General features: G+C 41.0%; 1 protein-coding gene across 1 annotated transcript in view; it reads right to left on the bottom strand.

Moving 5' to 3' along the window:
- Positions 1-26,973, bottom strand: part of LOC139753252 (thrombospondin type-1 domain-containing protein 4-like) — a 685,046-nt gene that overhangs the window by 48,742 nt on the left and 609,331 nt on the right. The window contains exons 12-14 of the mRNA XM_071669508.1: positions 10,220-10,435; positions 6,229-6,358; positions 1,314-1,495 (exon numbers count right to left, since the gene is read on the bottom strand). Coding sequence (XP_071525609.1) covers positions 1,314-1,495; positions 6,229-6,358; positions 10,220-10,435 — 528 coding nt within the window. The remainder of the gene's footprint in view (positions 1-1,313; positions 1,496-6,228; positions 6,359-10,219; positions 10,436-26,973) is intronic.

The raw sequence follows: 26,973 nt of genomic DNA, 5'->3' as shown, positions 1-26,973 counted from the left end.
ACAACCATTCTACCATTACTACACTATACCTTACACTGTTGCTCCCTGACAGCAACATACCACAACATTACTTGGCCCTGTATCATCATCCATCCCACACTGCTGTACAGCCACAATGGTCTACTAGCCACTGTCCCTGTTCAAATAAAGCTTTCATGTTACTGCATTCCCACACTACTGTGCCTACAGGCCAGTTCAACCCTCATACAAATCTTCTTACCTTTAACCCTACACTGTAGTATTTCCCCATCGTACCACTAACCTCAAACCAGTGTAACATCATACTCCTATGCAATTTCATTTGTGTATAAAACACCGATCCCACACGTCTTTACACAACTCTTTTCTTATTTTACTATATTTTCATACCAACATCTTGTTACCCCTCACAGTTACGTTTCTGCACAGATGAATAAACATCTCTGAATCCTTGACCCAATGCAGCCTAACACTGCTTTATCGCACACCACTGTACCCGTACTTCCCCTCCGCACACTACGACTCTCAACTCCAAACACACCCAACCTTTTCTCTCGCACCCAACACCATTGCACTCAACTTCTCCCACAATACAGCCTACCACTACATCCTTTTCCTAACAGAAACACTAGAAACCTGCCTATTTTTTCTTACAATGCAACCGTTCTTAGCACTGCCAACTCTTCATAACATTTCATACCTTATTCTGATCTTAAATTAAAACATGGTTTCACCAGCACCCAAACAGTGCGCTAACTCCTTAACACAAAACCACCAATAACCAGCACTAAACCCTTCCCAACCACCATTCCTTCCAATCATCACCCCTCCTAAGATGTTCACCACCCTCCCCGTACTGGGCCTTCCCACAGCACTATATATGCAAACACCGTGTCTTCTCCACAACAAAGCAACCTCACCTACATTCATGCAATATTCCTAAAGTCTCTGTCATAAGTCACACATAGCACTGTACCTATTCCCAGACCTAAACCTTCCAAGCACTAAATCTTTCCATGTATTTCTGCGCAGAACTGCTCCTTTCCCAAACATTGTGTTCCATCCCCAACACTACAGTCCTTTTGTACCTCTCACCAGAACCACATATTTATCTCTCCATCATCTCTCCTCCGACACTTTAACCCAACCCAGCACTCTCATCCACGTCATTACGGCACTCATTCCCACCATTGCAATTCTACCGTGAGTATTGTATGCTGCCCTGACTACACTTCGTCCTCCCTCTCCATCACTACAACCTACCCCAACACAACACACTTTCCCCAACAGTATGTTCCGCCGTATCCCTCCAGCCAGACCCCATCATTGCACACTTTCCAAAACTGAAGTTGGCCACCTTACCTGAGCCTTGGGTACGGTGGGAGGGGTGAGGCAGGCCCCCTCGGGTTGCGTGATGTACTGGTCGGGTGAGATGCGCATCTTGCAGGCGAGGACGCGGGTCTGGACGCCGAGGCCGCACGTCACGCTGCACGGACCCCACGCCTCCGGCACCCACCTGGCGGAGGACATACCAGACCGGTTACCAGCAACCTGCCGGGTTACTGGTGACGGAGAGTACTACTACTACTGATAGACAATGTCATAAGGATGGTGGGAACCTTGGCTGCCTTACTGAAGTGACGATGATAGCAACGGTGATGATGGTGACAGAAACGGTGATGATAGTGAGTGATGGTGACCGACGATAAATGATGATGGTGGCATGGTAATCGTGGTGAAGGTGACGATAAATGACGATGGTGACATAATAATCGTGGTGATGGTGAAAATAAATAAAAGTGGGAATAGTGAGGTTGACGATGGTTGTGGTGATAGTGACGGTAATGATGGTGGTGGAAATAGTGACAGTGATGACGGCGGTGGTGATGGTGAGGGTGATGATGGTGGTGGTGACTGTAATATTGATAATTATGCTGATGGTGATGGTGACGGTGGTAATTAGATAGTAATGATAGAGACGGTGACGAAGGTGGTGTAGTAACGGTGATGATAACGTATGATAGTGACGGTGATGACGTTGGTGGTGGTGACAATAACGGTCATGATGGTGGTGATGATACTGACGGTGATAATAATGATAGTGACAGTGATGGCGGTCGTTGTTATAGTGGTGATAGTGACGGTGATGATGATGATGGAGGTGATATTGACGGTGATGGAGATAGTGATAGTGTGGCCGATGTTGGATGATGATGGTAATGGCGGTCATAGTGCTGATGGTGATGTTCATAGTGGCAATGACTGTGACGGTACTGATGATGGTAGTGATAGTGACGGTACTGATGATGATGTGATAATGACGGTACTGATGATGGTGGTGATAGTGACGGTACTGATGATGATGGTGATAATGACGGTACTGATGATGGTGGTGATAGTGACGGTACTGATGATGATGTGATAATGACGGTACTGATGATGGTGTGATAGTGACGGTACAGATGATGGTGGTGATAGTGACGATACTGATGATGGTGGTGATAATGACGGTACTGATGATGATGTGATAATGACGGTACTGATGATGGTGGTGATAGTGACGGTACTGATGATGATGTGATAATGACGGTACTGATGATGGTGGTGATAGTGACGGTACTGATGATGATGTGATAATGACGGTACTGATGATGGTGGTGATAGTGACGGTACTGATGATGATGTGATAATGACGGTACTGATGATGGTGTGATAGTGACGGTACAGATGATGGTGGTGATAGTGGCGATACTGATGATGGTGGTGATAATGACGGTACTGATGATGATGTGATAATGACGGTACTGATGATGGTGTGATAGTGACGGCACTGATGATGGTGTGATAGTGACGGTACTGATGATGGTGGTGATAATGACGGTACTGATAATGATGTAATAATGACGGTACTGATGATGGTGGTGATAGTGACGGTACTGATGATGATGTGATAATGACGGTACTGATGATTGTGGTGATAGTGACGGTAATGATGATGATGGTGATAATGACGGTACTGATGATGGTGGTGATAGTGACGGTACTGATGATGATGTGATAATGACGGTACTGATGATTGTGGTGATAGTGACGGTACTGATGACGATGTGATAATGACGGTAATGATGATGATGGTGATAATGACGGTAATGATGATGATGATGATGATAATGACAGTACTGATGATGGTGTGATAGTGACGGTACTGATGATGGTGGTGATAATGACGGTAATGATGATGATGATGATGATAATGACGGTACTGATGATGATGATGATGATAATGACGGTACTGATGATGGTGGTGATAGTGACGGTACTGATGATGATGTGATAATGACGGTAATGATGATGATGATGATGATAATGACGGTACTGATGATGGTGGTGATAGTGACGGTACTGATGATGATGTGATAATGACGGTACTGATGATGGTGTGATAGTGACGGTACTGATGATGGTGTGATAGTGACGGTACTGATGATGGTGTGATAGTGATGGTACAGATGATGGTGGTGATAGTGACGATACTGATGATGGTGGTGATAGTGACGGTACAGATGATGGTGTGATAGTGACGGTACAGATGATGTTGGTAATAATGACTGTACAGATGATGGTGGTGATAGTGACGGTACTGATGATGGTGTAATAGTGACGGTACTAATGATGGTGTGATAGTGACGGTACAGATGATGGTGGTGATAGTGACGGTACTGATGATGGTGTGATAGTGACGGTACAGATGATGGTGTGATAGTGACGGTACAGATGATGGTGGTGATAGTGACGGTACAGATGATGGTGGTGATAGTGATGGTACTGATGATGGTGTGATAATGACTGTACAGATGATGGTGGTGATAGTGACGGTACTGATGATGGTGTTATAGTGACGGTACAGATGATGGTGGTGATAGTGACGGTACTGATGATGGTGTGATAGTGACGGTACAGATGATGGTGTGATAGTGACGGTACAGATGATGGTGGTGATAATGACTGTACAGATGATGGTGGTGATAGTGACGGTACTGATGATGGTGTGATAGTGACGGTACAGATGATGGTAGTGATAGTGACGATACTGATGATGGTGTGATAGTGACGGTACTGATGATGGTGTGATAGTGACGGTACTGATGATGGTGTGATAGTGACGGTACTAATGATGGTGGTGATAGTGACGGTACAGATGATGGTGGTGATAGTGACGGTATAGATGATGGTGTAATAGTGACGGTACAGATGATGGTGGTGATAGTGACGGTACAGATGATGGTGGTGATAGTGACGGTACAGATGATGGTGTAATAGTGACGGTACAGATGATGGTGGTGATAGTGACGGTACAGATGATGGTGGTGATAGTGACGGTACAGATGATGGTGTAATAGTGACGGTACTGATGATGGTGGTGATAGTGACGGTACAGATGATGGTGGTGATAGTGAAGCTGGATATGGTAACAGTGACGATGATGATAGTAGCGGTAGCGATGGTGACAGTGTTGATCACGGTTGTGATAAAAAATGATACAAATGATACAATTACGTTGTGATACTGATAGTGCCGATTAATGATGACATAATCATGATAATAATATGATGATAGTGTAATTATGATGGTAGGTTAAGATAATGGTGCTCATATCGATGTTGGCGGCAAAAACAATATCTCTGGTGAGGGTGTGCACAATCTGCTTATCAAAATAATTCTTATGAGGATGGTGTAATTACTGATGGTGTAATTACTGATGGTGTGATTACTGATGGTGTAATTACTGATGGTGTAATTACTGATGGTGTGATTACTGACTGTGTAATTACTGATGGTGTGATTACTGATGGTGTAATTACTGATGGTGTGATTATGGATGATGTAATTACTGATGATGTGATTACTGATGGTGTAATTACTTAGCGATTGTGTGAATATACATGAAAGTAATAAAGACGGAATGATGAAGCTATGGAAATGACGTGAATACATATAAGAGATAATGATGGTGTAATACATATAAGAGATAATGATGGTGTAATACATATAAGAGATAATGATGGTGTAATACATATAAGAGATAATGATGGTGTAATACATATAAGAGATAATGATGGTGTAATGCATATAAGAGATAATGATGGTGTAATGCATATAAGAGATAATGATGGTGTAATGCATATAAGATAACGATGGTGTAATACATATAAGATGATGATGGTGTAATGCATATAAGAGATAATGATGGTGTAATACATATAAGAGATAATGATGGTGTAATACATATGAGATAATGATGGTGTAATACATATAAGAGATAATGATGGTGTAATACATATAAGAGATAATGATGGTGTAATGCATATAAGATAACGATGGTGTAATACATATAAGATGATGATGGTGTAATGCATATAAGAGATAATGATGGTGTAATACATATAAGAGATAATGATGGTGTAATACATATGAGATAATGATGGTGTAATACATATAAGAGATAATGATGGTGTAATACATATAAGAGATAATGATGGTGTAATGCATATAAGATAACGATGGTGTAATACATATAAGATGATGATGGTGTAATACATATAAGATAATGATCGTGTAATTCATATAAGAGATAATGATGGTATAATTCCTTTTGGTAGTAATTACTATGGTTTTATTACTCATGAAAGTGAATATGAAGGTGTTGATCAACTGATGGTGATATTGATAGAAGAGAGAGCAGGATTAATGACACTGACGATGATTCTGTTGGTCATGAAGAATAGCAGAGATGATAAGGAATGATGATAATGATGCTCTGACGTCACCAGTCATGAAGATGGTTTCAGCCGGTGGTGATGATGATGGTGGTAGTGGTGGTGACAAATCATGGTGGTGATAATGCTGGATATTGACGGTCTAGTTTCACCAAACCTCTGCCTGAGATTAAATCTATACATATAGTATTATCATTAATCATTTAACTTATCTAACTGACCACACCGCACAGAATATTTAGCGATATGTATAATATTTCTATCTTACATACACATAAATACTGAACTATTCATTTCAATAATCTTTACAGTTTCTAATAAGATCTTAAAACTGTGTGTGTGTGTGTGTGTGTGTGCGTGTGTGTGTGTATATGTGTGTGTGTGTGTGTGTGTATGTGTGTGTGTGTGTGTGTGTGTGTGTGTGTGTGTGTATGTGTGTGTGTGTGTGTGTGTGTGTGTGTGTGTGACATACGCGGCGGGACAGGGTCGTAGGTTGCAGCGGACGACCTCCGGTGCCGGGCGGGTCAGGTCGCGACATTGACTGGCAGGCACCTCGTTCCCACGCTTCCTCTTCACACACACCACCCGGCTCGTCTGCGTGCCTGTGGGGAAGACGGAGGGAGAGGTGAGGGTCGGTCTGAGCAAGGAGGCGACTGTGGCGGAGGAGAGAGGCAGGGTGCGTGAGCAGGGGATGGAGGGAAAGGGAGAAAAGGGGGAGTGAGTCGTATATGATAAGCAAGGAAGAGATGATAGGTCGACTGGAACATATAGTATAGGTGGCAAGGGAGTAAGGAGAGATGGGAGATTGTAACTGGAGGAATAAAGATAGTAAAGATATAAACAAAATATTTCCAAATACATGAGGCGGGGACAAAAAATAAGACAAATAAAGAAGAACATCATGTAAATATGAAAGGCAACCATCTTTTAGATACCATCTCTACTCCAAGAAAAGAAAATGCAGCCCTAGAAAATATAAAGTTGATATTGTTTGATGACCATTTTAATTAGAAACGGCTCCACTCATGAGCAAATGCAAATGTCTCGCCTCATCTGCCTTGCTGTGAAGTGTTCGTATTAATTTCCGAAGGCTATTATCGCGGTAATTAGAGTTGATGACCTCTGACCCCCTTAGTATTCAAAGGCACACACAAAAAGATGTCTGGCCACTCTGGACCAAGGCACACACACACACACACACACACACACACACACACACACCTGCTAAGTTTCCTGGTGCTTAACTCAGGAATATTGTTACAGTGAGCAATTGCAAAGTCTAGAAAGAAAAAGAAAGAAAGAAGAAACAGCAAAATCAACATGTCCCCCTCCTTACGGGAATAGACGGAGATAATAACAATGAATAAAGAGGATTTTTGAAGCTATTACTAAAAACAATTACATCATAACCCTTACATAGGAACATTATGCTGGCATTTGGAGCCTCATTATGTGATAATGGCGAGACAGCCCTCACCTGCAGCATACGATAATGAGAGGACGTTACTCCCACTTTTATTCCCTCGTGAACAGTCAGCTTTTATGTAAATGAAGTCTACATATCTTTCTTAATTTACTTTCTAAGGCTTTGTACTGTTATACATCTTCGCTCCGGATCAGATGTTGGGGAAAATTGAAATCATAATTTAAGGCACATGTTTACTTAAATTCTAGAGGACGTTGACCTAATATTTTGAGAACTTTAACTTAAACCTTTGAATTCAACGACTCATCCCCTAGAATACGATGACTATTGTCAGTGTTTAAGTCATCATGTTCAAAGGATTAAATCATATATTGGAGGAGATGATGAGTCGTTCTCAGGTAGCTAAGAGGACTGAAGCGTTGTTACATTAGAAAGGTTACGTTATCCTTGCCGGCTAACTGAGCCAGCAGGCTGTACCTCCCATCCCTTTCTAATATACTACTAAACCGAAATTAGGGAAACACTATTTTAATGTCGTTTTTTGTCTCACCTGACCTTAATATGGGATTCTTAGGGAAGAGGAAATAACCTCTCAAGTTTCAAGCCCAGAATTATATCGCATTTTAAAAAGACAGTCCATGAATAACTTTCGTGAGAGCGTCTCAGATGACTACGAGAGAGAGAGAGAGAGAGAGAGAGAGAGAGAGAGAGAGAGAGAGAGAGAGAGAGAGAGAGAGAGAGAGAGAGAGAGAGAGAGAGAGAGAGAGAGAGAGAGAGAGAGAGAGAGAGAGAGACAGACAGACAGACAGAAACAGAGACAGACAGAGACAGAGAGAGAAGCCTTAACATTCGCGAGCGAATGCAACACGTCTCAATCAGGACCATCCCTCAACAACATGGTCACACATGGGGGATACACCACCAAATTCATCTTCATCTTAGTAGGTCAGGTAAAAGACCATCCTCACTACTACCTTATCTTCACGAAACCTCATCGTTACTACAGCTCATCTTCACTGATTCTCCATTTTTCCTAAATCCTCGACATAACTGGCCCTTGGCTCAGACTTTGGTAAACTGTCCGGTTTATGTGAAACTTGTCTTCATTCTACATGGTTAGATCCCTGTTTGTTGAAGAGAAAGGAAGGTAGACATAAAACTGCAAATTCAGTGCATCTTACCTACAGGGGAACATAAAAGGACGTGAACGTCAGCTATTAGTGATATCTAAACAGAACATTTCTGCAACATGTGGACGATGCTTATATACTGTGCACCTTTTGACATCACAAGGTCATTCAGCCATGTCTGGGTAACTCCATCTACTCATTGCCAACCAAAATAATACTGACAACGTCTTGATATCTACCACCATGGCGAGAAGAAGAGCTGTCCTTGTAAACAAGGAAAATCAGCTTGTAGTTTGTTCTACGTAACGTGAAGGTTACTGCTGGATCCTCTTTCAAGAAATTTAAATCTTCAAGAAATTATTCTTATGAGACATATAACCTAGGTATTAACTTTAGGAAGATCAATCATGCACCCTTGCTGATGTAGGTTCCTGGCCTTAATGACCATAGGATGTATCTAAGTCAGAATCTTTTATGGGATTTTTAAATTCGATTTATGTAATAAATGCGTCACACGAATTCACTTCAAGAATTAAATTTCAATAGAAAATCATGTGACTTTCCAAAAAGACTTGCATTCTTATCAACCTAATCATAGTATTCTCAACATCTGCTGTCCTTGTTTTGAGAGGTTTCTTTCTCCATTTTAGTGTTAATACAACGTGAACATGAAAGTAACAATCAGTTGAGTTAAATCATTTGTTCCAAATTATCTTCCACTCAAAAGTCAAGTAAGCTCACAGATTTCTATATATCAACTGCCACTCCTTACCTTTGGGACGAGGAAGTCTATATTAATTCCTCCCGGCTGGCAGAAGACACCTGCGCCACCGGAAGGACACGCTGTTATTTCGAGATAAAGAAATATGATTTTGTTCTTGTGGGGTTGGAAAATAAGAACTAGAAGTAGAAGTACCAGTCTTTAAGTAGTAGAAGCGATACTACTAGAAGCATAGTTATAGTTATGGTTCTATTAATAGAAGCAGTAGTTATAGTTATGGCTCTACTAATAGAAGCAGTGGTTATAGTTAGGGTTCTACTAATAGAAGAAGTAGTTATAGTTATGGTTCTACTAATAGAAGCAGTAGTTATAGTTATGGTTCTACTAATAGAACCAGTAGTTATAATTATGGTTCTACTAATAGAACCAGTAGTCATAGTTATGGTTCTACTACTAGAAGCAGTATTTATAGATAAGGTTCTACTACTAGAAGCAGTAGTTATAGTTATGATTCTACTACTAGCAGCAGTAGTTATAGTTATGGTTCTACTACTGGAAGCAGTAGTTATAGTTATGGTTCTACTACTAGAAGCAGTAGTTATAGTTATGGTTCTACTACTAGCAGAAGTAGTTATATTTATGGTTCTACTACTAGCAGCAGTAGTTATAGTTATGGTTCTACTAACAGAAGCAGTAGTTATAGTTATGGTTCTACTACTAGAAGCAGTAGTTATAGTTATGGTTCTACTAATAGCAGACAGTAGTTATAGTTATAGTTCTACTAATAGCAGCAGTAGTTATAGTTATGGTTCTATTAATAGAAGCTGTAGTTATAGTTATGGCTATACTAATAGCAGCAGTAGTTATAGTTATGGTTCTACTACTAGAAGCATTAGTTATAGTTATGGTTCTACTAATAGCTGCAGTAGCTATAGTTATGGTTCTACTACTAGCAGCAGTTGTTATATTTATGGCTCTACTAATAGCAGCAGTTATAGTCATAGTTCTACTACTGGCAGCAGTAGTTATAGTTATGGTTCTACTAATAGCAGCAGTAGTTATAGCTATGGTTCCACTAATAGCAGCAGTAGTTATAGTTATAGTTCTACTAATAGCAGCAGTAGTTACAGTTATGGTTCCATGGGCTGGAAAGCTATCATGGGGGCCTCGTCGGGGAACGACTCACCTCCACCGCAGGTCTCGGTGCAGGTGCTGAAGCCCACGACCTTCCACTCGTACCGCTCCTTCCTCTTCTTCGCCCCGTGAGCGCCCTTTCTGTGGTTCTTCTTTCCTCTCCTCTCTTTCCTCTTCTTCTTCCTCTCTTCCTCCTCTTCCTCCCACCGCCGATTCGACAGGACGGAATTTCCGTGGCCATTTACGGATCGTGCATCGTTCACAGGTCCTGTACAGGGTATACCAACTGTTTAGTCATTCATTATGCATCAGATATCGCTTTAAATGAATACTAAATGACAGGTCGCCCAGTTCGGGTAGCTGTAGTTGTAGAATCACTTGATATATACACCACAAAAGGAGGAGCACAGGTAAATGAACAAACGAACTGTATTGCTGATACATTCGGAAAATATATTTTACGGAAAATATCCGACATCCGCATCAAAGCAGATCACAAAAAAGTTGTTGGTATTAAACATTTCTTTACCTTGACCAAAGTTTTTCATTTCTACATTCCAGTCCTTGTGTGCTTTACTGAACTTTTACTGTCTATTAGACGTGAATCAGCAGTTAGATTTTATCATTTGGGTATTTCCCAAGATATCACCATATTGTACAGAAATATATATATATTTTTTTTTTTTTTTGCTTTGTCGCTGTCTCCCGCGTTTGCGAGGTAGCGCAAGGAAACAGACGAAAGAAATGGCCCAACCCACCCCCATACACATGTATATACATACGTCCACACACGCAAATATACATACCTACACAGCTTTCCATGGTTTACCCCAGACGCTTCACATGCCCTGATTCAATCCACTGACAGAATGTAAACCCCGGTATACCACATCGCTCCAATTCACTCTATTCCTTGCCCTCCTTTCACCCTCCTGCATGTTCAGGCCCCGATCACACAAAATCTTTTTCACTCCATCTTTCCACCTCCAATTTGGTCTCCCTCTTCTCCTCGTTCCCTCCACCTCCGACACATATATCCTCTTGGTCAATCTTTCCTCACTCATTCTCTCCATGTGCCCAAACCATTTCAAAACATCCTCTTCTGCTCTCTCAACCACGCTCTTTTTATTTCCACACATCTCTCTTACCCTTACGTTACTTACTCGATCAAACCACCTCACACCACACATTGTCCTCAAACATCTCATTTCCAGCACATCCATCCTCCTGCGCACAACTCTATCCCTAGCCCACGCCTCGTAACCATACAACATTGTTGGAACCACTATTCCTTCAAACATACCCATTTTTGCTTTCCGAGATAATGTTCTCGACTTCCACACATTCTTCAAGGCTCAAAGAATTTTCGCCCCCTCCCCCACGCTATGATCCACTTCCGCTTCCATGGTTCCATCCGCTGCCAGATCCACTCCCAGATATCTAAAACACTTCACTTCCTCCAGTTTTTCTCCATTCAAACTCACCTCCCAATTGACTTGACCCTCAACCCTAATGTACCTAATAACCTTGCTCTTATTCACATCTACTCTTAACTTTCTTCTTTCACACACTTTACCAAACTCAGTCACCAGCTTCTGCAGTTTCTCACATGAATCAGCCACCAGCGCTGTATCATCAGCGAACAGCAACTGACTCACTTCCCAAGCTCTTTCATCCCCAACAGACTTCACACTTGCCCCTCTTTCCAAAACTCTTGCATTCACCTCCCTAACAACACCATCCATAAACAAATTAAACAACCATGGAGACATCACACACCCCTGCCGCAAGCCTACATTCACTGAGAACCAATCATTTTCCTCTCTTCCTACACGTACACATGCCTTACATCCTCGATAAAAACTTTTCACTGCTTCTACCAGCTTGCCTCCCACACCATATATTCTTAACACCTTCCAAAGAGCATCTCTATCAACTCTATCATATGCCTTCTCCAGATCAATAAATGCTACATACAAATCCATTTGCTTTTCTAAGTATTTCTCACATACATTCTTCAAAGCAAACACCTGATCCACACATCCTCTACCACTTCTGAAACCACACTGCTCTTCCCCAATCTGACGCTCTGTACATGCCTTCACCATCTCAATCAATACCCTCCCATATAATTTACCAGGAATACTCAACAAACTTATACCTCTGTAATTTGAGCACTCACTCTTATCCCCTTTGCCTTTGTACAATGGCACTATGCACGCATTCCGCCAATCCTCAGGCACCTCACCATGAGTCATACATACATTAAATATATATATATATATATATATATATATATATATATATATATATATATTTTCTTTTTTTTTTTTTAATACTACCCGCCATTTCCCTCAGTAGCGAGGTAGCGTTAAGAACAGAGGACTGAGCCTTTGAGGGAAATCCTCGCTTGGCCCCAATCTCTGTTCCTTCTTTTGGAAAATTAGAAACGAGAGGGGAGGATTTCCAGCCCCCCGCTCCTATATATATAGCTATCTACACATATAAATACATATGTACTTAAATATATATATGAATATATATATGAATATATATATATATATATATATATATATATATATATATATATATATATATATATATATATATATATATATATATATATATATATATATATATATATATATATATATCCCCTATTCACTAGGGATAGGGGAGAAAGAATACTTCCCACGTATTCCCTGCGTGTCGTGGAAGGCGAATAAAAGGGAAGGGAGCGGGGGGCTGGAAATCCTCCCCACTCGTTTTTCTTTTTTATTTTTAATTTTCCAAAAGAAGGAACGGAGAAGAGGGCCAAGTGAGGATATTCCCTCAAACGCCCAGTCCTCTGTTCTTAACGGTACCTCGCTGTCGCGGGAAATGGCGAATAGTATGGAAAAACAAAATATATATATATATATATACATATATATATATATATATATATATATATATATATATATATATATATATATATATATATACATATATATATATATATATATATATATATATATATATATATATATATATATATGTTAGTGAGCTTGGGGAGGAGACTTGTGTGAGGAAGAAACAGGAGAGACTGAGTACAGAATGGAAAAAGGTGAGAACAACGGAAGTAAAGGGAGTGGGGGAGGAATGGGATGTATTTAGGGAATCAGTGATGGATTGCGCAAAATATGCTTCTGGCATCAGAAGCGTGGGAGGTGGGTTGATTAGAAAGGGTGGTGAGTGGTGGGATGAAGAAGTAAGATTATTAGTGAAAGAGAAGAGAGAGGCATTTGGACGATTTTTGCAGGGAAATAGGCAAGTGAGTGAGAGATGTATAAAATAAAGAGACAGGAGGTCAAGAGAAAGGTGCAAGAGGTGAAAAAGAGGGCAAATGAGAGTTGGGGTGAGAGAGTATCATTAAATTTTAGGGAGAATAAAAAGATGTTCTGGAAGGAGGTAAATAAAGTGCGTAAGACAAGGGAGCAAATGTGAACTTCAGTGAAGGGCGCAAATAGGGAGGTGATAAAAATCAGTGGTGATGTGAGAAGGATATGGAGTGAGTATTTTGAAGGTTTGTTGAATGTGTTTGATGATAGATTGGAAGATATAGGGTGTTTTGGTCGAGGTGGTGTGCAAAGTAAGAGGGTTAGGGAAAATGATTTGGTAAACAGAGAAGAGGTAGTAAAAGCTTTACGGAAGATGAAAGCCGGCAAAGCAGCAGGTTTGGATGGTATTGCAGTGGAATTTATTAAAAGAGGGGGTGACTGTATTGCTGACTGGTTGGTAAGGTTATTTAATGTATGACTCATGGTGAGGTGCCTGAGGATTGGCGAAATGCCTGCATAGTGCCATTGTACAAAGGCAAAGGGGATAAGAGTGAGTGCTCAAATTACAGAGGTATAAGTTTGTTGAGTATTCCTGGTAAATTATATGGGAGGGTATTGATTGAGAGGGTGAAGGCATGTACAGAGCATCAGATTGGGGAAGAGCAGTGTGGTTTCAGAAGTGGTAGAGGATGTGTGGATCAGGTGTTTGCTTTGAAGAATGTATGTGAGAAATACTTAGAAAAGCAAATGGATTTGTATGTAGCATTTATGGATCTGGAGAAGGAATATGATGGAGTTGATAGAGATGCTCTTTGGAAGGTATTAAGAATATATGGTGTGGGAGGCAAGTTGTTAGAAGCAGTGAAAAGTTTTCATCGAGGATGTAAGGCATGTGTACGTGTAGGAAGAGAGGAAAGTGATTGGTTCTCATTGAATGTAGGTTTGCGGCAGGGGTGTGTGATGTCTCCATGGTTGTTTAATTTGTTTTCGGATAGGGTTGTTAGGGAGGTGAATGCAAGAGTTTTGGAAAGAGGGGCAAGTATGAATTCTGTTGTGGATGAGAGAACTTGGGAAGTGAGTCAGTTGTTGTTCGCTGATGATACAGCGCTGGTGGCTGATTCATGTGAGAAACTGCAGAAGCTGGTGACTGAGTTTGGTAAAGTGTGTGAAAGAAGAAAGTTAAGAGTAAATGTGAATAAGAGAAAGGTTATTAGGTACAGTAGGGTTGAGGGTCAAGTCAATTGGGAGGAAGTTTGAATGGAGCAAAACTGGAGGAAGTAAAGTGTATTGCATATCTGGGAGTGGATCTGGCAGCGGATGGAACCATGGAAGCGGAAATGGAACATATAGTGGGGGAGGGGGCGAAAATTCTGGGAGCCTTGAAGAATGTGTGGAAGTCGAGAACATTATCTCGGAAAGCAAAAATGGGTATGTTTGAAGGAATAGTGGTTCCAACAATGTTGTATGGTTGCGAGGCGTGGGCTATGGATAGAGTTGTGCGCAGGAGGATGGATGTACTGGAAATGAGATGTTTGAGGACAATGTGTGGTGTGAGTTGGTTTGATCGAGTAAGTAACGTATGGGTAGGAGAGATGTGTGGAAATAAAAAGAGCGTGATTGAGAGAGCAGGAGAGGGAGTTTCGAAATGGTTTGGGCACATGGAGAGAATGAGTGAGGAAAGATTGACCAAGATGATATATGTGTCGGAGGTGGAGGGAACGAGGAGAAGTGGGAGACCAAATTGGATGTGGAAAGATGAAGTGAAAAAGATTTTGTGTGATCGGGACATGAACATGCACGAGGGTGAAAGGAGGGCAAGGAATAGAGTGAATTGGATCGATGTGGTATACCGGGATTGACGTGCTGTCAGTGGATTGAATCAGGGCATGTGAAGCGTCTGGGGTAAACCATGGAAAGCTGTGTAGGTATGTATATTTGCGTGTGTGGACGTATGTATATACATGTGTATGGGGGTGGGTTGGGCCATTCCTTTCGCCTGTTTCCTTGCGCTATCTCGCAAACGCGGGAGACAGCGACAAAGCAAAAAAAAAAAAAAAGAAAATATGTATATATATATATATATATATATATATATATATATATATATATATATATATATATTTTCCCTGGGGATAGGGGACAAAGAATACTTCCCACGTATTCCCTGCGTGTCGTAAAAGGCGACTAAAAGGGGAGGGAGCGGGGGGCTGGAAATCCTCCCCTCTCGTTTTTTTTTTTAATTTTCCAAAAGAAGGAACAGAGAATTGGGCCAGGTGAGGGTATTCCCTCAAAGGCCCAGTCCTCTGTTCTTCACGCTACCTCGCTACTGCTGGAAATGGCGAACAGTTTGAAAAAGAATGTATATATATATATATATATATATATATATATATATATATATATATATATATATATATATATTATTATTTTTCTTTGTTGCTGTCTCCAGAGTTAGCGAGGTAGCGCAAGGAAACAGATGAATGAACCAAACCGCCCACATACACATGTATGTACATACACGTCCACACACGCAAATATACATACCTATACATCTCAATGTACACATATATATACACTCACAGACATATACATATATACACATGTACATAATTCATACTTTCTGCCTTTATTTGTTCCTATCGCCACATCGCCACACATGGACTAACAACCCCCTCCCACCTCATGTGTGCGAGGTAGCGCTAGGAAAGATACCAAAGGCCCCATTAGTTCACACTCAGTCTCTAGCTGTCAAGTAATAATACACCGAAACCACAGCTCCCTTTCCACATCAAGGCCCCACACAACTTTCCATGGTTCACCCTAGACACTTCACATGCCCTGCTTCAATCCATTGACAGCACGTCGACCCCGGTATACCACATCATTCCAATTCACTCTATTCCTTGCGCGCCTTTCACCCTCTTGCATGTTCAGGCCCCGATCACTCAAAATCTTCTTCACTCCATCTTTCCACCTCCAATTTGGTCTCCCTCTTCTCCTCGCTCCCTCCACCTCGACACATATATCCTCTTGGTCAATCTTTCCTCACTCATTCTCTCCATGTGCCCAAACCACTTCAAAACACCCTCTTCTGCTCTCTCAACCACGCTCTTTTTATTTCCACACATCTCTCTTACCCTTACGTTACTCACTCGATCAAACCACCTCATACCACACATTCTTCCTCAAACATCTCATTTCCAGCACATCCACCCTCCTGCGCACAACTCTATCCATAGCCCACGCCTCACAACCATACAACATTGTTGGAACCACTATTCCTTCAAACATACACATTTTTGCTTTCCGAGATAATGTTCTCGACTTCCACACATTCTTCAAGGCCTCCAGAATTTTCGCCCCCTCCCCCACCCTATAATCCACTTCCGCTTCCATGGTTCCATCCGCTGCCAGATCCACTCCCAGATATCTAAAACACTTCACTTCCTCCAGTTTTTCTCCATTCAAACTTACCTCCCAATTGATTTGACCCTCAACCCTACCGTACCTAATAACGTTGCTCTTATTCACATTTACTCTTAACTTTCTTCTTTCACACACTTTACCAAATTCAGTCACCAGCTTCTGCAGTTTCTTACATGAATCAGCCACAAGCGCTGTATCATCAGCGAATAACAACTGACTCACCTCCCAAGCTCTCTTATCCACAACAGACTGCATACTTGCCCCTCTTTACAAAACTCTTGCATTCACCTCCCTAACAACCTCATCCATAAACAAATTAAACAACCATGGAGACATCATACACCCCTCATGCAAACCTATATTCACTGAGAACCAATCACTTTCCTCTCTTCCTACACGTACACATGTCTTACATCCTCGATAAAAACATTTCACCGCTTCTAACAACTTTCCTCCCACACCATATAATCTTAAAACCTTCCAGAGAGCATCTCTATCAACTCTATCATATGCCTTCTCCATATCCATAAATGCTACATACAAATCCATTTGTTTTCTAAGTATTTCACACATAAATTCTATAAAGCAAACACCTGATCCACACATCCTCTACCACTTCTGAAAACACACTACTCTTCCCCAATCTGATGCTCTGTACACGCCTTCACCCTCTCAGTCGATAACATCCCATATGATTTATCAGGAATACTCAACAAACTTATACCTCTGTAATTTGAGCACTCACTCTTATCCCCTTTGCCTTTGCACAATGGCACTATGCACGCATTCCGCCAATCCTCAGGCACCTCACCATGAAACATACATACGTAAAATAACCTTACCAACCAGTCAACAATACAGTCACCCCCCTTCTTAATAAATTCCACTGCAAGACCATCCAAACCTGCTGCTTTGCCGGCTTTCATCTTCCGTAAAGCTTTTCACTACCTCTTCTCTATTTACCAAATCATTTTCCCTAACCCTCTCACTTTGCACACCACCTCGACCAAAACACCCTATATCTGCCACTCAAGCATCAAACACATTCAACAAACCTTCAAAATACTCACTCCATCTCCTTCTCATATCACCACTACTTGTTATCACCTCACCACATATATATATATATATATATATATATATATATATATATATATATATATATATATATATATATATATATATATATATATATATATATATATATATATATATATATATATATATATTGGTTCTCAGTGAATGTAGGTTTGCGGCAGGGGTGTGTGATGTCTCCATGGTTGTTTAATTTGTTTATGGATGGGGTTGTTAGGGAGGTAAATGCAAGAGTCCTGGAAAGAGGGGCAAGTATGAAGTCTGTTGGGGATGAGAGAGCTTGGGAAGTGAGTCAGTTGTTGTTCGCTGATGATACAGCGCTGGTGGCTGATTCATGTGAGAAACTGCAGAAGCTGGTGACTGAGTTTGGTAAAGTGTGTGGAAGAAGAAAGTTGAGAGTAAATGTGAATAAGAGCAAGGTTATTAGGTACAGTAGGGGTGAGGGTCAAGTCAATTGGGAGGTGAGTTTGAATGGAGAAAAACTGGAGGAAGTGAAGTGTTTTAGATATCTGGGAGTGGATCTGTCAGCGGATGGAACCATGGAAGCGGAAGTGGATCATAGGGTGGGGGAGGGGGCGAAAATTTTGGGAGCCTTGAAAAATGTGTGGAAGTCGAGAACACTATCTCGGAAAGCAAAAATGGGTATGTTTGAGGGAATAGTGGTTCCAACAATGTTGTATGGTTGCGAGGCGTGGGCTATGGATAGAGATGTGCGCAGGAGGATGGATGTGCTGGAAATGAGATGTTTGAGGACAATGTGTGGTGTGAGGTGGTTTGATCGAGTAAGTAACGTAAGGGTAAGAGAGATGTGTGGAAATAAAAAGAGCGTGGTTGAGAGAGCAGAAGAGGGTGTTTTGAAATGGTTTGGGCACATGGAGAGAATGAGTGAGGAGAGATTGACCAAGAGGATATATGTGTCGGAGGTGGTGGGAACGAGGAGAAGAGGGAGACCAAATTGGAGGTGGAAAGATGGAGTGAAAAAGATTTTGTGTGATCGGGGCCTGAACATGCAGGAGGGTGAAAGGAGGGCAAGAAATAGAGTGAATTGGAGTCATGTGGTATACAGGGGTTGACGTGCTGTCAGTGGATTGAAGCAAGGCATGTGAAGCGTCTGGGGTAAACCATGGAAAGCTGTGTAGGTATGTATATTTGCGTGTGTGGACGTGTGTATGTACATGTGTATGGGGGGGGGGTTGGGCCATTTCTTTCGTCTGTTTCCTTGCGCTACCTCGCAAACGCGGGAGACAGCGACAAAGTATAAAAAAAAAAAAAAAAAAAAAATATATATATATATATATATATATATATATATATATATATATATATATATATATATATATATATATATATATATATATATATATGTATATATATATATATATATATATATATATATATATATATATATATATATTTTCTTTTTTTTTTTTTTGCTTTGTCGCTGTCTCCCGCGTTTGCGAGGTAGCGCAAGGAAACAGACGAAAGAAATGGCCAAACCCACCCCCATACACATGCCTTGATTCAATCCACTGACAGAACGTCAACCCCGGTATACCACATCGCTCCAATTCACTCTGTTCTTTGCCCTCCTTTCACCCTCCTGCATGTTCAGGCCCCGATCACACAAAATCTTTTTCACTCCATCTTTCCACCTCCAATTTGGTCTCCCTCTTCTCCTCGTTCCCTCCACCTCCGACACATATATCCTCTTGGTCAATCTTTCCTCACTCATTCTCTCCATGTGACCAAACCATTTCAAAACACCCTCTTCTGCTCTCTCAACCACGCTCTTTTTATTTCCAAACATCTCTCTTACCCTTACGTTGCTTACTCGATCAAACCACCTCACACCACACATTGTCCTCAAACATCTCATTTCTAGCACATCCATCCTCCTGCGCACAACTCTATCCAGAGTCCACGCCTCGCAACCATACAACATTGTTGGAACCACTATTCCTTCAAACATACCCATTTTTGCTTTCCGAGATAATGTTCTCGACTTTCACACCTTCTTCAAGGCTCCCAGAATTTTCGCCCCTCCCCCACCCTATGATCCACTTCCGCTTCCATGGTTCCATCCGCTGCCAGATCCACTCCCAGATATCTAAAACACTTCACTTCCTCCAGTTTTTCTCCATTCAAACTCACCTCCCAATTGAATTGACCCTCAACCCTACTGTACCTAATAACCTTGCTCTTATTCACATTTACTCTTAACTTTCTTCTTTCACACACTACCAAACTCAGTCACCAGCTTCTGCAATTTTTCACATGAATCAGCCACCAGCGCTGTATCATCAGCGAACAACAACTGACTCACTTCCCAAGCTCTCTCATCCCCAACAGACTTCATACTTGCCCCTCTTTCCAAAACTCTTGCATTCACCTCCCTAACAACCCCATCCATAAACAAATTAAACAACCATGGAGACATCACCCACCCCTGCCGCAAACCTACGTTCACTGAGAACCAATCACTTTCCTCTCTTCCTACACGTACACATGCCTTACATCCTCGATAAAAACTTTTCACTGCTTCTGACAACTTGCCTCCCACACCATATATTCTTAATACCTTCCACAGAGCATCTCTATCAACTCTATCATATGCCTTCTCCAGATCCGTTTCTAAAAATGGGAAACAGAAGGAGTCACGCGGGAGTGCTCATCCTCCTCGTAGACTCAGATTGGGGTGTCAAAATGTGTTTGGATGTAACCAAGATGTGAAAAAAGGAGAGATAGGTAGTATGTTTAAGGAGAGGAACCTGTATGTCTTGGCTCTGAGTAAAACGAAGCTCAAGAGTAAAGGGGAAAAGTGGTTTGGGAATGTCGTGGGAGTAAAGTCAGGGAGTATGTGATAGAATGTAAGAAAGTAGCTTATCGATTAATATGGGTAAAAGTGAAAGTTGATGGATAGAGATGGGTGATTATTGGTGCATATGCACCTGGGCATGAGAAGAAAGCTCATGAGAGGCAAGTGTTTTGGGAGCAGCTGAATGAGTGTGTTAGTGGTTTTGATGCACAAGATCGGATTATAGTGATGGGTGATTTGAATGCAAAGGTGAGTAATGTGGCAGTTGAGGGAATAATTGGTATACATGGGGTGTTCAGTGTTGTAAATGGAAATGGTGAAGAGCTTGTAGATTTATGTGCTGAAAAAGGACTGGTGATTGGGAATACCTGGTTTAAAAAGCGAGATATACATAAGTATACTTATGTAAGTAGGAGAGATGGCCAGAGAGCGCTATTGGATTACGTGTTAATTGACAGGCACGCGAAAGAGAGACTTTTGGATGTTAATGTGCTGAGAGGTGCAATTGGAGGGATGTCTGATCATTATCTTATGGAGGCTAAGGTGAAGATTTGCATGGGTTTTCAGAAAAGAGGAGTGAATGTTGGGGTGAAGAGGTTGGTGAGAGTAAGTGAGCTTGGGAAGGAGACATGTGTAAGGAAGTACCAGGAGAGACTGAGTACAGAATGGAAAAAGTTGAAAACAATGGAAGTAAAGGGAGTGGGGGAGGAATGGGATGTATTTAGGAAATCAGTGATGGAGTGCGCAAAAGATGCTTGTAGCATGAGAAGAGTGGGAGGTGGTTTGACTAGAAAGGGTTGTGAGTGGTGGGATGATGAAGAAAGATTATTAGTGAGAGAAGAGAGAGGCATTTCGACGATTTTTGCAATAAAAAAAATGCAATTGAGTGGGAGATGTATAAAAGACAGAGGCAGGAGGTCAAGAGAAAGGTGCAGGAGGTGAAAAAGAGGGCAAATGAGAGTTGGGGTGAGAGAGTATCCTTAAATTCTAGGGAGAATAAAAAGATGTTTTGGAAGGAGGTAAATAAAGTGCGTAAGACAAGGGAGCAAATGGGAACTTCAGTGAAGGGCGCTCATGGGGAGGTGGTAACAAGTAGTGGTGATGTGAGAAGGAGATGGAGTGAGTATTTTGAAGGTTTGTTGAATATGTTTGATTATAGAGTGGCAGATATAGGGTGTTTTGGTCGAGGTGGTGTGCAAAGTGAGAGGGTTAGGGAAAATGATTTGGTAAACAGAGAAGAGGTAGTAAAAGCTTTGCGGAAGATGAAATCCGGCAAGGCAGGAGGTTTGGATGGTATTTCAGTGGAATCTATTAAAAAAGTGGGTGACAGTATTGTTGACTGATTGGTAAGGTTATTTAATGTATCTATGACTCATGGTGAGGTGCCTGAAGACTGGCGGAATGTGTGCATAGTGCCATTGTACAAAGGCAAAGGGGATAAGAGTGAGTGCTCAAATTACAGAGGTATAAGTCTGTTGAGTATTCCTGGTAAATTATATGGGAGGGTATTGATTGAGAGGGTGAAGGCATGTACAGAGCATCACATTGGGGACGAGCAGTGTGGTTTCAAAAGTGGTAGAGGATGTGTGGATCAGGTGTTTGCTTTGAAGATTGTCTGTGAGAAATACTTAGAAAAGCAAATGGATTTGTTTGTAGCATTTATGTATCTGGAGAAGGTATATGATAGAGTTGATAGAGATGCTCTGTGGAAGGCATTAAGGATATATGGTGTGGGAGGCAAGTTAATAGAAGCAGTGAAAAGTCTTTATCGAGGATGTAAGGCATGTGTACGTGTAGGAAGAGAGGAAAGTGATTGGTTCTCAGTGAACGTAGGTTTGCGGCAGGGGTGTGTGATGTCTCCATGGTTGTTTAATTTTTTTATGGATGGGGTTCTTAGGGAGGTGAATGCAAGAGTTTTGGAAAGAGGGGCAAGTATGAAGTCTGTTGTGGATGAGAGAGCTTGGGAAGTGAGTTAGTTGTTCGCTGATGAGACAGCGCTGGTGGCTGATTCATGTGAAAAACTGCAGAAGCTGGTGACTGAGTTTGGTAAGGTGTGTGAAAGAAGAAAGTTAAGAGTAAATGAGTCAGTGGATTGAATCAGGGCATGTGAAGCGTCTGGGGTAAACCATGGAAAGTTGTGGGGGGCCTGGATGTGGAAAGGGAGCTGTGGTTGCGGGCATTATTGCATGACAGCTAGAGACTGAGTGTGATCGAATGGGGCCTTGTTGTCTTTTCCTAGCGCTAGCTCGCACAAATGAGGAGGGAGTGGGATGGTATTCCATGTGTGGCGAGTTGGCGATGGAAATGAATAAAGGCAGACAGTGTGAATTGTGTGCATGGGTATATATGTATGTGTGTGTGTGTGTGTGTGTGTATACATATGTGTATATTGAGATATATAGGTATGTATATTTGCGTGTGTGGACGTGTTTATATATACCTGTGTATGGGGGTGGGTTGGGCCATTTTTTTCGTCTGTTTCCTTGCGTTACCTCGAAAATGCGGGAGACAGCGACTAAGCCAAAAAAAAAAGAAAATATATATATATATATATATATATATACATATATATATATATATATATATATATATATATATATATATATATATATATTTTTTTTTTTTTTTTTTTTTTTTTTTATACTTTGTCGCTGTCTCCCGCGTTTGCGAGGTAGCGATATATATATATATTATATATATATATATATATATATATATATATATATATATATATATATATATATATATATATATATACATATATATATATATACATATATGGATAGAGTTGTGCGCAGGAGGGTGGATGTGCAGGAAATGAGATGTTTGAGGACAATGTGTGGTGTCACGTGGTTTGGTTCCGCGCATTATTGCATGACAGCTAGAGACTGAGTGTGAACGAATGGGGCCTTGTTGTCTTTTCCTAGCGCTACCTCGCATACATGAGCGGAGAGGGGGATGGTATTCCATGTGTGGCGAGGTGGCGGTGGAAATGAATAAAGGTAGACAGTGTGAATTGTGTGCATGGGTATATATGTATGTGTCTGTGTGTGTATATATATGTGTACATTGTGTGGACGTGTATGTATATACATGTGTATGGGGGTGGGTTGGGCCATTTCTTTCGTCTGTTTCCTTGCGCTACCTCGCAAACGCGGGAGACAGCGACAAAGCAAAATGAATAAATGAATGAATATTTATGTACATATATATATATATATATATATATATATATATATATATATATATATACATAAATATTTATTCATTTCGCTTTGTCGCTGTCTCCCGCGTTTGCGAGGTAGCGCAAGGAAACAGACGAAAGAAACGGCCCAACACATGTATATACATACACGTCCACACAATGTACATATATATATATATTACATATATATGTATATATATATATATATATATATATATATATATTATATATATATATATATATATATATATATATATATTATATATATATATATTTATATATATATATATATATATATATTATATATATATATATATATATATATATATATTATATATATATATATATATATATATATATATATATATATATGTATATTGTGTGGACGTGTATGTATATACATGTGTATGGGGATGGGTTGGGCATACATATATATATATATATATATATATATATATATATATATATATATATATATATATATTTATATATATATATATATATATGGAAGTAAGGGGAGTGGGGGAGGAATGGGATGTATTTAGGGAATCAGTGATGGATTGCGCAAAAGATGCTTGTGGTATGAGAAGAGTGGGAGGTGGGTTGATTAGAAAGGGTAGTGAGTGGTGGGATGAAGAAGTAAGAGTATTAGTGAAAGAGAAGAGGGAGGCTTTTGGACGATTTCTGCAGGGAAAAAAATGCAATTGAGTGGGAGACGTATAAAAGAGAGACAGGAGGTCAAGGAAAGGTGCAAGAGGTGAAAAAAAAGGGCAAATGAGAGTTGGGGTGAGAGAGTATCATTAAATTTTAGGAAGAAATAAAAAGATGTTCTGGAAGAAGGTAAACAAAGTGCGTAAGACAAGGGAGCAAATGGGAACTTCAGTGAAGGGCGCAAATGGGGAGGTGATAACAAGTAGTGGTGATGTGAGGAGATGGAGTGAGTATTTTGAAGGTTTGTTGAATGTGTTTGATGATAGAGTGGCAGATATAGGGTGTTTTGGTCGAGGTGGTGTGCAAAGTGCGAGGGTTAGGGAAAATGATTTGGTAAACAGAGAAGAGGTAGTAAAAGCTTTGCGGAAGATGAAAGCCGGCAAGGCAGCAGGTTTGGATGGTATTGCAGTGGAATTTATTAAAAAAGGGGGTGACTGTATTGTTGACTGGTTGGTAAGGTTATTTAATGTATGTATGACTCATGGTGAGGTGCCTGAGGATTGGCGGAATGCGTGCATAGTGCCATTGTACAAAGGCAAAGGGGATAAGAGTGAGTGCTCAAATTACAGAGGTATAAGTTTGTTGAGTATTCCTGGGAAATTATATGGGAGGGTATTGATTGAGAGGGTGAAGGCATATACAGAGCATCAGATTCGGGAAGAGCAGTGTGGTTTCAGAAGTGGTAGAGGATGTGTGGATCAGGTGTTTGCTTTGAAGAATGTATGTGAGAAATACTTAGAAAAGCAAATGGATTTGTATGTAGCATTTATGGATCTGTAGAAGGCATATGATAGAGTTGATAGAGATGCTTGTGGAAGGTATTAAAAATCTATTGTGTGGGAGGCAAGTTGTTAGAAGCAGTGAAAAGTTTTTATCGAGGATGTAGGCATGTGTACGTGTAGGAAGAGAGGAAAGTGATTGGTTCTCAGTGAATGTAGGTTTGCGGCAGGGGTGTGTGATGTCTCCATGGTTGTTTAATTTGTTTATGGATGGGGTTGTTAGGGAGGTAAATGCAAGAGTTTTGGAAAGAGGGGCAAGTATGAAGTCTGTTGGGGATGAGAGAGCTTGGGAAGTGAGTCAGTTGTTGTTCGCTGATGATACAGCGCTGGTGGCTGATTCATGTGAGAAACTGCAGAAGCTGGTGACTGAGTTCGGTAAAGTGTGTGGAAGAAGAAAGTTAAGAGTAAATGTGAATAAGAGCAAGGTTATTAGGTACAGTAGGGTTGAGGGTCAAGTCAATTGGGAGGTGAGTTTGAATGGAGAAAAACTGGAGGAAGTGAAGTGTTTTAGATATCTGGGAGTGGATCTGGCAGCGGATGGAACCATGGAAGCGGAAGTGGATCATAGGGTGGGGGAGGGGGCGAAAATTCTGGGGCCTTGAAGAATGTGTGGAAGTCGAGAACATTATCTCGGAAAGCAAAAATGGGTATGTTTGAAGGAACAGTGGTTCCAACAATGTTGTATGGTTGCGAGGCGTGGGCTATGGATAGAGTTGTGCGCAGAAGGATGGATGTGCTGGAAATGAGATGTTTGAGGACAATGTGTGGTGTGAGGTGGTTTGATGGAGTGAGTAACGTAAGGGTAAGAGAGATGTGTGGAAATAAAAAAGAGCGTGGTTGAGAGAGCAGAAGAGGGTGTTTTGAAGTGGTTTGGGCACATGGAAAGGATGAGTGAGGAAAGATTGACCAAGAGGATATATGTGTCGGAGGTGGAGGGAACGAGGAGAAGAGGGAGACCAAATTGGAGGTGGAAAGATGGAGTGAAAAAGATTTTGTGTGATCGGGGCCTGAACATGCAGGAGGGTGAAAGGAGGGCAAGGAATAGAGTGAATTGGAGCGATGTGGTATACCGGGGTTGACGTGCTGTCAGTGGATTGAATCAAGGCATGTGAAGCGTCTGGGGTAAAACCATGGAAAGCTGTGTAGGTATGTATATTTGCGTGTGTGGACGTATGTATATACATGTGTATGGGGGGGGGGGGGTTGGGCCATTTCTCTCGTCTGTTTCCTTGCGCTACCTCGCAAACGCGGGAGACAGCGACAAGTATAAAAAAAAAAAATATACATTTATATTTTTTTTTTTTTTTTGCTTTGTCGCTGTCTCCCGCGTTTGTGAGGTAGCGCAAGGAAAAACCCCATACACATATTATACATACGTCCACACACGCAAATATACATACCTACACAGCTTTCCATGGTTTACCCCAGACGCTTTACATGCCCTGATTCAATCCA

This window comes from Panulirus ornatus, chromosome 2 (genome assembly GCF_036320965.1).
Source record: "Panulirus ornatus isolate Po-2019 chromosome 2, ASM3632096v1, whole genome shotgun sequence".
Lineage (NCBI taxonomy): Eukaryota > Metazoa > Arthropoda > Malacostraca > Decapoda > Palinuridae > Panulirus > Panulirus ornatus.
This window is presented reverse-complemented; position numbering and strand designations above follow the sequence as displayed.